Source organism: Arvicola amphibius, chromosome 2 (assembly GCF_903992535.2).
Source record: "Arvicola amphibius chromosome 2, mArvAmp1.2, whole genome shotgun sequence".
Classification (NCBI taxonomy): Eukaryota; Metazoa; Chordata; class Mammalia; order Rodentia; family Cricetidae; genus Arvicola; species Arvicola amphibius.
The window spans coordinates 118,611,419-118,623,821 of NC_052048.2; the positions used below are offsets into that span (position 1 = coordinate 118,611,419).

Consider the following 12,403-nt stretch of genomic DNA (forward strand, 5'->3'; position numbering starts at 1 on the left):
TATTTAAGCTGCCTTTAAAAGAACAATGTAACTTGCCTTGGACTTTCCATGTGATCTATCTAAACTAATGCACAGCTTTATCTTTTCCACATGCTGAGCCCAGAAAAACATATGTGTGTCATGCTAATCATTAGCTGAGAACAGCAAACAGGATGCAAGTGAACTTATGCAATTAATATGTGCCACTGATGCTTCATTCCTTCTCAAGTGACACGTTCTTTCTGAGTTACTCAATACGTACAAAGCAAAAGCCCTTTGCTCATAGGGACAGACAAGACAGACATCAGGCAGGCACAGGGACACAGATCTAGACTCATATAATAAACTGCTTACAGCTGGCCAGAACCCATAAGCCACAGAGAGAAGAAAGACACAGGGACGGAAATAGAGGACTCAATCGAGCTCACTCCAAGAGAAGTGCTTTGATTTCTTTCCTTAATGCAGCACTAATGCATACTGATAACTCCGAGTCACCAGTGCATTTATTACTTGGTGACATGATTACGAAATCTATAAAGGGATCCAGACACATCTTTAAACATTTTACCAGTCATTTTTCTGGCTCACTCACAATTTGGACAAGTTTCTTAGCCCTGAATGTGACTTTCCCCCAGGTATAAGAGAGAAGCAATTATAATCTGAATGGCTACAATAGTATCTTCTCACTTTTAGACAGTTAAGTGTTCACAGACCAAAGGAAAAAATAAAAACAAATGGAAGGTCCATGAATCAAAAAGCACAGAAACAGTTGTGAAGCCTAACACGAAGTTATACCTAAAACAATGAAAACTGCATCTGCCCTAGATTCTATGCAGTCTCCAACTCCATACCAGACACCACAGACTAACTGCCGACACTACATATGTAGTCACTTACTACAGTCCTCTCAGTCACGTGTTTTCTACTCCCAACTCCAGGAAGTAATAATTGCCTTAACTTTAATATAAGTCACTAAGACCGAGTGACTTCACAGCTTCATAAATATTAGAAAGTGATTTCCGTGGGCTGGGGGAGACAATGACAGGACCGACTGGAGGGTAGAGCATGTGCCAAGGCATACATGTGGCAGTCAGAGGACAACTTTCATGAGTTGGTGGCAAGCATCTTACCTGCTGAGCCATCTCCTAGCTAATTAGAACAATGAAAAACCTAGGGCCATGTGTGAGTGCATACTTGACCCCCATACAACCTTTATTCACTCAAACTGTGTTTTGGTGATTTTCAAGCCCCTCCAGCCTTACCTTCAATTTAGTGTTCAGTAAAGGGTTACTGAGTACACCAAGAGGTAAATGTGTTATATAGGAGATGAATTCCCAGATGAGACTCAGAACACTTTAACAGTAACTCAAACAGCCCACAAGTTCAGATCACTCAGTTCACCCTACCTGCCTGAGTGTGTTCCGATGGCCACCACTGTACCGCTTGGATGAAAATCTGCACAGTGTCCTGGTTCCTAGAGGAGAAGAGGACAGCCGTTGAGGGTGTGGTTTGAATAGGTATGCCCTCATAGACTTATGTGTTTGAATGCTTGACCCACAGGGACTGGTACTATTGATGGGGGGCTTGTTGGAGGAAGTGTCACTGTGGGGGTGGGTTTTGAGGTCTCATATGCTTAAGCTATACATGGTGTGGGACATAGTTACTCTCTATTGCCTGTGGATCAAGATGTAGAACTCTCAGTTCCTCCAGCACCATGTCCCATGTGTGATGTTGATAATGAACTATACCTCTGAAACTGCAACCCAGTCCCAAGTAAATGTTCTCCTTTCTAAGAGTTGCCGTGTTCATGGCGTCTATTCACAGCAATGGATCACTGACAAAGACAGGGAATAGGAGAAAGACTCCCTGGAGCAAAGGGAGACAAACGAGCAGTCTCCGCTTACAGCAGCGCATGACTTTAATCCTAGCACGGGGAGGCAGAGGTAGAGATATGGGTTTGAGGTCAGCCTGGTCTACAGAGCAAATTCCAGAACAGCTAAGGCTACACAGAGAAACCTGTCTCAACCCTGAACCCCCAAAGACAAAAAGCCCTCATGTATTTCTTTCAGGCTAGAAAGGGATACAGCAGGGAGAAAATATAAGATCACTCACAAAGAAGACAGAGTGTCTGTTACAGCATTTACTGAAACCAAGTGCAACACCTCAAAGGCCCAAATTATTTCATAATTAATGCTCCACAAATACATGAAATCATTCTAATTTTACCACTGAAACTGAGAGAAAAATTGGGAGTGTACATGGCTATCTTGCTTCTTCAATGTAGAATCACATTATAACTTGAGACCAAACATTTCCCTCTTACTCTAAGCCTTTGCCAAATACAAGTTTAAATCAATACGTAATTCTTTTTTTCTTTGTTGTTTCAACTGCCAGTGGGAAGAGTATGCATGGGAAATTATCCACTCACATCCACAAGCCTGGTCCACTCCAGCCTGTGCTCCACTGAGTTCCACATGCACACCTGCCTGTCCTGAGCACACGTCAAGAGCAAATCTTTGAAGGGATGTGTTGCGAGGCCCCAGAGTTCATCTGTATGACCCTGAAAATGAAAAACCTTGTAAGAACCAGTGAGTGTCCCCCCAAAATAACAGAAACCGCTGGCCCCACAGAGCTTACCTGCACTTCTATTTGGAAGCCATCGTTAAACGTTCCCCGTAAAATAAAGTTTCGTGATGTACCTACTAGAAATTGTTCTGCCTTTCCTTCTGCAACAGCTCTAATTGTGCCATACTGATCAGGAACCTGGAACAAATGAATGTGTGCAGTTACCGTAAGCAGAGGAACATGCAATCATTACTACCTGAGTAGTGCTGTGTTCACAGTTGGATGCAGTTATAGGGTAATAAAGACAGACTAAATCTGCAACAATGTGGAAGTCTCATCATGTTGTAATTTAATGTTCAATTACATTTTATTACACAGAAGTTATATTATCAACATTCTTTGCCTCATTGATAGTAATTATCTTTGCAGTACAAGGTCTTTTGCAGTTTCGCACCTTGATCTCATTTCTAGCCCACTTCAGTAAAATTTAATTTATATTCCATATGATTCCAAGAGTTAAGGGTTAGAAGTGTGATCTACTGAAGCTTGTAGAGAAGACAGCCTAAATTTTGTTTTATGTTCTTCTGGGTATTCATTGTTGATTGTCAAAATGACCAAAATAGAAAAATCTCAGTAAATCATAAACACAGTTGGTCTTTTTATCTGTAGATTCATAGTCCAAGGATTCAATCAACTATGGATTGAGAATACTGGAGTGAAAAAAAAACCCGTTTGTACTGAGTATGCACCACCCTCCATCATTAGTTCCTATAAAATGCAGCAAACATTCTGACAGCATTCATATTGTATCATATATGGTAAGCAATATACAGGTAATTCAAGTGCAAGTACACAAAATACTTGACTGCATTACGTAAGGGACCTGAGTACCCACAGATGTCTGGATTCCGTGGGGAGATCAGAAACTGATCCCCTACAGATGTGAAAGGATGACTGCATTGTAAAGTATTTTAAAGGCCATTCATAGGCCTATTTGTGAGATCCATTTCACTTCTACTCTATGTGATGTAATAGTGATTTTTACACCAATAACTACAAAGATCTCACAGAATGACTCTGAAACGGTGTATTTCTTCTTCATGGAGGGGCTCCAAATGCCTCTGCTCATAGTGTTTGCCTAGCCTGTGTCAGGCCTTGAGTTCAATTTCTTGCACTGCAAAATAAACAATGAAAGCCCTCAAAAACTCTAAATTATTTTGTTTGAAACAGATTACTCTGTGACATAACAAACTCTCTCCTCTGGGAGAGGGGAAGGAATGGTAAGGACATGTATCAGTTTCTCAGAAAAGCTATCTCAAAATGGGACAAAATGCACGAGGAGAAGGTCCAATATTTAAAAGATTTTAGTGTTCCATTGCCAGTCTTACCTCGATATCTCTTTCAGGGTTGAGATCATGATCCCACAGAATTATTTTTCTGTCTTTTCCTCCTCCAGTTAGTAGCATTCCATTCCGCATCTGACAAAGTGTAAATACACTGCCATCATGAGCTTTGATTTGTCTGCTGATCTGATAGACACCTGATATGGTAATAGGAAATAAGAGCGATAGTAATAACACTTGACAGAGTTTCTCTGTCTAACAGCCCTAGCTGCCCTGAACTAGTGCTGTGGATCAGACAGGCCCAAATTCACAGAGATCTGCCTGCCTCTGTTTCCTGAGTGCTGGGATTAAAGGCGTGCACCACCAGTGCCTGGCGTAACAACACATTAAACTTTAGTGTCTTTCTGGAAAAAGCTTCAGCAGAGCTACAGGGTGAGTACTCAGAACGCCCATAGCTTCATAATCAAAAACCAATCCTCAGCAAGTTACTGAATCATGGCAGGGAGAGAAGCTTACGGCTGAAAATAATCCTTCACATTTACGTCGATACTTATGTAGTCTAAAAATTATTTTCTCACAGAATGTAGCTGCAAACTTCACTGTCATCTCTTATGATAGTGTTGTGAAATATTAGGGTGGTGTCATTCTTCTGACTGTAGAGTAAGGGCAGAAGTATGAGAGTTATACATACATAATACCAGCTATCTAATAATAAAGCTGTGACCAGGCAGGACCTAAGTCTTCCACTTCTGGAGACTTGAAAAAAAAAAAAAGCCTTTATTAGCTCTGTACATAGCAGTCACTAATAATCTAATCACTCTTTTAATCTGTTGAGAAATAGGAGGCTAGAGAAGAAATGATGTCATGCAACCCTGACCCGGGCCCGTGATGCTTACTCTGAGGCCTTTGTCAATCAAGTGAGGCTAGTGAGGCAGGAGGACAGCTTTTGGAAGACAATGCCTTCAAGAGTTAGTTACCAGGTTCACAATGGCAGCCAAAGCCTTGTTTAAACATGGCTGAAGTCAACAAATAGCCATAGATCTTGTGGGAAAGGGGGATGAAAGTTTTAAAACCATTTTCTAAAATTTATTTTCTAAAATTGTATACCAGCTGATGAATGGATAAACAAAACATGGGCATGCCTATATAACTGAATATTATGTCAAGAAATGAGGTACTAAAACAAGCCTTAACATGATAAACTTGGAAAACATGTATAAAAGCCAGTTATAGTCAGACATGGGAGTGTATATCTATAATTCCAGAATAAGAGCTATTTGAGTTTTAGGTCAGCCTGGGCTACACAGTGAGTTCTGGACCAGCATGGGCTATGTAGTGAATTGTGTTAAAAAATAAAAATTGTGATAGTGTGATGTAGGAGGTCCTTCTGTCTATGTGTTGCTTTCATTGATTAATGAATAAAGAAACTGCCTTGGCCTGATAGGGGCAGAACTTAGGTAGGCAGGGAAGACAGAACTGAATTTTGGGAGGAAGGAAGAAAGCAGAATCAGAGATGCCATGGATCTTCTGCCTGAGATGGACGCTGGATAGAATCTTGCCGGTAAGTCACAGTCATGTGGCAATCCATAGATTGATAAATGGATTAAACTAATATGTAAGAGTTAGCCAATAAGAAACTAGAGCTATTGGGCTAAGCAGTGTTTTAATGAATACAATTTCTGTGTGATTATTTTGGGTGTAAGCTAGCAGGGCAGCCAGGACAAACAAAGGGGCCCCCTCTCTTACAACAATAGTGCACGCCTTTAAGCCCAGTACTTAGGAGGCAAAGGCAGTCAGATCTCTGTGAGTTCGAGGCCAGTCTGGTCTATAGAGTGAGTTCCAGGACAGGCTCCAAAGCTACAGAGAAACCCTGTCTCGAAAAACAGACAAAAACAAAATAAAACAAAAACCAAACAAACAAACAAAAAAGAAACTAGTTATACAAAGCCACACATTTCACATTATTTCAATAAATTACCTAGAATAGAGATACCTAGAGAGATGAGCTTGCTGTAGTTGGATCAGGCTCCTTTCTGGGAGATGCCAACAGGTGCTAAATCTGGATTAATGAACGTTATATTCTTTAGAGGAACACACTCAATGCATGTGAACTATGCACTGACAAGACACTTACTGAGACAATTTTTAACTCACTTTTCTACTGAGTCTGTCAATAAGTTTGTAAAATTAGTGAAAATGAACTAGGTTTTGGCATCCTTAAAAAATTTTCAGTCACAGCTGATTCTGAAAAGGCCTCTCAGTGTGAGCGCATTAGTGGCACTATGGAATGAGAAAGGCAAGGCCGTCTACTCAATCAACTGCCTCCACCTAAACTAACTTCACGACATGTTCAGTGGATGTCTGTCCTCACGATTTACCTATCTTTGCTCTGATTGCATCTAGGTACCCAGGAGAGACAGGACACCTAAAAAAAATGTGACTTTTCTGAGCACCACTGATTGCCTTTAGGTCAGCAACAGAGAAAGGAAGAGAGCAATAACACTGCGAGCAGCTGCACACTTAAGTCTCCTTCCTTGTATGTGCAGTCTGAAAGTAGCACATAAGAAATTACAAAAACAGCCAGACGTGGTGGCTCACACCTTTAATTCTAGCACCCAGGAGGCAGAGGCAGGTGGATCTTTTGACTTGAAAACCCAGCCTGGTCTAGAATGAATTCCAGGACAGCCAGGGCTACACAGAGAAACACTGTTTCGAAACACGCATGCACACACGCATAGAGAGAAAGGTATTACCAAAATAGCCAGGCATGATGGTGTGTACTTTTATTCCCTACACTTAGGAGGCAGAGGCAGTGGATCTCTGTGAATTCCAGGACAGTCAAGAGCTACACAGTGAGACCCTGTCTAACAACAACAACACCACCCCATAAGAAATAGGTGGAGAGTTTCATGGTTCCCCATGGAGACCGTAGTAAAGTAAAATCAAAGTTGTCTGTTCTTAATTCAGACTCCCTACTTCTAAAGACATCAAAAGGTCTTATCAAACATGTATGTCCCTCCCAGAATGAAGGATGTTAGAAAACAGAAAGCAAAATTAAAGAAAAACTGTTTCATCGGGACAAAACTCTCCATACTGTGATGGACTAAGTTCCACCTGCCCCTTTCCATGCTGAGAATGTCAAAGTCCAAAGAGTAACTAAGCTAAAAAATTTTTTAGAGTTTCAAATTTAGGCTATCTCCATGTTTCTTTTATAAACCATAAACAAGATATTACAAATAAAAATCTCTCTTTTATGGACCTGCATTTCTGATGATCTAGTTTAGGTTAAATGTGATTTAAAACATTTGCTAAGAAAAACTGCACTCTGTGAGTTTACAAACTTTCCATCTAGGTTTAACTATCCAGCCAACGCCAAGTTTAACAGCAAGCCTGTCCATTTAGTCTACTCTCCAAGAGAACGCCTTCCATAAGTACGTCAGCCTCCTGAGACAGGTGAAGACATCTAGAGGGCTTTCTCTGTCGAGTCCAATGCAGACTCAAATGTCAGGAAGATGCTGAAAATTAGGTCACACTCTTACCAACGAGGCAAAGGGCCCATGCTGGTGACTTAATGAGCAGGCCAAACGGCTACATTTCCTAGTTCTGTGGAGAAGCCTGACAGAGATTAAAGAGTGATGCACATTTTAAAGAATTTTTTCTTTGTGTGTGTCTGGTGTGAGCCCATGCAAACTCAAATGTGCGGAAAGAATAGAATGGCTATTACCAGTAGAGCTGGGCAGAGGAGCTACAGTTAGGAAAGGGAGAGAGGGGAACAGAACTATGGGTTATTCATTTTCTCCTTTCCTTTTGTCCTTAAAGTATGACCATCAATTCTGTTCAGATAGCTGAGTATTAGCCCAGAGGAGAATAAAACATTATATATTTTAAATTAGCATGTGTGCTTGTGGGACCTCACTCTGTCTCTCATATTACACTTCTGGAGAGCAAAGTCTATATCATATGTAGATTATATATGTATAATAAACAATCACATTAGAAAGGATCTTATGAAGAACATTAAAAATAACAGGTATGTCGGTAATGCTCACATTATTCCAGTGCAGACTTTTTCTCTTGGTCGGGTAAGGGGCAGGGCGGGACAGGACGGCGGACACACGACCTGCCACAGCACTAGGCATGAACTATGCAGCACATTTAACATGAGAATAATATACCTTTAGGTCCTTTCCCAGGTGGGGGCTCTACGGTAGTTTTGCTCCAGATAAGGATGATTCCACCCGAGTCTCCAGTGAGAACATCTCCATTCCCCAAGAATGCTAAACACTGAATGAATTTTGGTTTTTCATATTTCTACAATAAAATAAAAATTTTCAGTTTTCTTTTGGCAAAGTGATTTTATGCTTACCCAACAATAAAAAAGATTAGCATCATATGACACACACACACACACACACATCCAGTGACGTTACAACATTGTGATTCTTACCCCAAAAATTCCCTGTTTTCTTGTTAGTGAATTGCCACTCCAGGTCCAGAAAAAAATATGAGATTTACCACATGTTATTATAGTATTTGCATCTGTTGGGTGGAATTCCACAGCTAAAACAACTTCATTTGTTGTCTGTGAAAATAAAAAAATGGCACTTTTAAAAGAGCATATATATCCTTACTGCTATCAAAATTCAATCATAGCTCCTTAAAAAGACAGGGAAAATATTTTAGGAAATGCCTTTTCTTCTAAGATATATTTCCCTAAATCCCCCACACACTAAGACAGGGTTTCTCTGTGTGTAGCCCTGGCTATCCTGGAACTTGCTCTGTAGACCAGGCTGGTCTTGAACTAAGAGATCTGCCTGCCTCTGCCTCCTTAGTGCTAGGATTAAAGGTGTGCGCCACCATCACCTACCTGGCTTCGTAACAAAAATATTTTAAAAACAGACTTCTAGAATCAAGGCTTAAATTTGACATCCTTATACTATTATATCAATTCTTATGTTTATTTATAAGAATAACAGCATACTTCTTATATGTATGGGAAAGCACACTACAAGTGTAAGATGCAAGAGCAAAGTGTACAGTCTTAAAGCTCACAACAACAGAGCCAAAATAGACCAGATCCCTTTCCAGTCACCTAGCCTCTCTGCCTGTCCACAAGAAATCAAGCAGAGGAGCCGTGTAAATGGAACTGTAAGTAGTGTACTCCTTTCATGTTTACAGTATTTTTCAATAATGTATTTGTGAGATCCAGTCATGGTCAGTCTAAATGTTGTACTATTCCTTGGAAAGGAGGAAAAGTAAAAATAAAAAGTAAAAAAAAAAGGACCACACTGCTTGCTAACTGGGATCAGGATACTTCCACCTTTTTTTTTTTTTTTTTTTTTTTTTTAAGCTACTGCAAACAGCACTGCAATCTGCATTCTAGTGAATATATTAGTCTATTTATGTTGGGTTTATACTCTGGAAAAATCAGGTTATGTCAGTAAGTAGGCCTATGCTCAGCCTTAAGAGGCAAAATAGTTTTCCAAAATGGTTCTACCAACTTGCCCACCCAGCAGCAACTCCACATTGAACTTTAACTCATACAAAATACAAAACTATTATCAGGCCTCAGGTCTTTAATGACTTAAGCAGAGAGAGCCCCATTAGAAAGCCGTAAGGTCAATACCCAGGAAGGAAGAGAGTGGAGAGGAGGCCAGTGATGTAGCCCTAGAACCAAGTCATTCCTGGCAAAATGCCTTGGTTCTTTTCTAGGAAGGCTTTCCTTTCTCCCTAAACAGGAATAAATACCTAGAAGTCAAGTCTTGCTTTGCAACCAGCTATTCTGGAAATGGACACTTTAGGAGACTTTGGGGAATCTGGGTGAGAAAGGAGGGGACGAGACAAGAATGAAACTGGGAGGCAGTACTGGGTGGGGCCATCATATACGATGTCTGGGAAATCTAGGCTGGAGGTACATAGTGTAGTATCTTCAGGCAGACAGCAATGCCCTCAGTGGAGGGTCTGCAGTGGAGTTCTGCACCAGCAACATATTCTGGAAAGGTGACACAGGCATGGCCGGGGGAAACCTGCTCTCACCTGGTAGACCTTACTACAAAAGAGAAAAATTCACCTATTTCAATTTGCTGCCATTTCCCTACACTTCAGTGATATAAATTATATAAAATGGTAATGGCTGAAAGATCATCAATGCCTTCAGTTATGTTTTTCAAAGTGTGAGGTTTTCTGACAGCCATATTCATATATATATATATATATATATATATATATATATATATGACAACAAAACCCCAGATTTTAAAGCAAAAGGCTGAAAACTTGAAATTTATACAAAGTAATCTCAACAAAAGATATAAGGAGCTGAAGCAAAATATATATATTCTTCCTTTTTTAACTTTTAAATTATGTTTATGTATGTGTGTCTCTGTGTGGGTATGTCCACCTAAGTGTAGGTGCCCATGGGCATAATCTCCCTGAAGCTGGAGCCACAAGGTGGTAGCTGATGTGGGTGCTAGGAGTTGATCTCAGGTCCTCTACAAGAGCAGGACCAGTTCTACCTGCTAAGCCATCTCACCAACCTTGAAAACATTCTTCTTTAAGGACTCATCAAAGTCTTAACATTTCTGACTCATGTAAATGCAGCTGCGATGCTAACTTACAAGCCAGCCTGAGCCACGCAATGGAATTGTGCTATTCTACAGCACTTATAAATGCTACAATCCCTCTAATTGCTCTAGCACTTCCTACAATCATTACATAAAACCTTGTGTGTTTATATATGGCCTTCTGTCATATCAAGCATGTTCTTAAGTAAAACTTTCCTGTAAATCGACAAAGCCTTAGAGTAGAGGCTGATTGACATGTCAAGTTCATTAAAAAAGTAGTAGCCAAGCAGGGTGCTCATGGACATCTGTCTGTCTACTTTGACATTTCAGTAGCGTGATGTTTTCTGAAATATGAACCTGCTCCAAGTTGACTATGTTGTTTTATCTCACTGCAGTGTCATTATCACCGATGCCTGCCAAATTGAAAAAACTGATAAATATAAACTGTGAATTTATTCTTATAATCTGGATACACATATACTATAAATTCAAATACCTGTCAAATAATGGACTCTAAAAGATAATATCCAAAATTCATTTTGATTTACCTTTATCTCTGCTACTTTTGACTTTTTCTGCCAATCCCATACAGTAAGCATATGTTCATTGGAGTCATCAATAACGCATAAATGAACACCTGAATCCTAAATAAAAGTAAATGTGAATAAAAATGTCATTATTAAAACTACTAATAGTGAGATCATGAAAAAATTTGTTAAACTATTTTGAGACACAACTATTCATATTTATAAAAATTATAAAAACTATAAAAATTATGCTTTTTTAGAAACACAGTAACTCATGTGTTAAAACCACTAAAGCGAGAGTTTTGACTGTTTGCATTAAGGAAAGCTGAAGAGTATGGGCCATTCTAACTAGTCTTGTATTTTAACAATGACACCAAACCCACAACAAGAGTTGCTGCTAGCCTGTTTTTGTTGTTAGATTCTCTTCTGACCTGTCAGACTTGTCATTCAGTGCCTTCAAACAAGCAAAGCTGGGAAATTCAACTAAATGTTCTGCTTTATTAATGTCTCTTTTTTTCATGACCCCAAAAATCCCTGTAAGTCAGAATACAGCTGGTGACTACAGGTAAGAACTGAAGGGAAACTATGAATAGCTAAACACATTCTGAAGTAGAAATGAAGCTCAGGAAAATGTAAAGGGTGTATTAAAAATTTAAAATATGACTGTGAAAATATAGGTTTCTTACATACTTTATAAATGTAACCACTAATTCAAGGAAGTTAAATGCTCAGATGAGCAATATCTTACTTTCTTCTCATAATAAACCCTTGAAGCTTAAATGGCATCACTATACACAATTTTTATATTTATATATATATATAAACACTGCATGAATATATGGCACCTGCTGAGACCAGAAGAGGGTGTTGAATCTGTTGGAACTGGCATTACAGATGGTTGTGAGCCATCATGTGGGTGCTGGGGACTGAACACAGGTCCTCTGCAAGAGCAGCAAGTACCTTAACCACTGAGCCATTTCTCCAGCTCACTACACACAAAATTAAAGTAACAGTATCATCAATTCAGAACTAAGCGAATTTGTGAATGCTAAGGAATACAAACTTCTGATTGTCTCTTTTCTCTCGTGTAACACCAAAAAAAAAATTATTTTATAGAAATAAAGCGTTGTGTCTGAATTTCCTAATAAAATGGACGTTTCCTATGACTCCAATTGAAATTAAAATGCATCTGACTGTTTATCTGAAGCCGTACCACACTATGCCTATGTTCTTCTACCCATTTTCACCACTATATTGGTATTCTATCTCAGGACAAAGACAATGTGGTGGTTTTAAATAAGGATGACCTCCAGAGACTCACAGATTTGAATGCTTAGTCACAGGGAGTAGCACTATTTGAAAGGATCAGGAGGCGTGGCTGTGGTGGTGGGAGTGTGTCACTGGGGGTGCACTTTGAGGTTTCAGA

General features: G+C 39.6%; 1 protein-coding gene across 3 annotated transcripts in view; it reads right to left on the reverse strand.

Annotated features, from left to right (window-relative positions):
- Eml4 (EMAP like 4) overlaps positions 1-12,403 on the reverse strand; it is a 125,002-nt gene that overhangs the window by 20,447 nt on the left and 92,152 nt on the right. For all 3 annotated transcript variants that reach the window (XM_038320361.1, XM_038320360.1, XM_038320359.1), the window contains 7 exons: positions 10,999-11,094; positions 8,335-8,469; positions 8,063-8,198; positions 3,933-4,084; positions 2,617-2,742; positions 2,408-2,539; positions 1,386-1,453 (listed from right to left, as the gene is read on the reverse strand). In XM_038320361.1, coding sequence (XP_038176289.1) covers positions 1,386-1,453; positions 2,408-2,539; positions 2,617-2,742; positions 3,933-4,084; positions 8,063-8,198; positions 8,335-8,469; positions 10,999-11,094 — 845 coding nt within the window. The remainder of the gene's footprint in view (positions 1-1,385; positions 1,454-2,407; positions 2,540-2,616; positions 2,743-3,932; positions 4,085-8,062; positions 8,199-8,334; positions 8,470-10,998; positions 11,095-12,403) is intronic.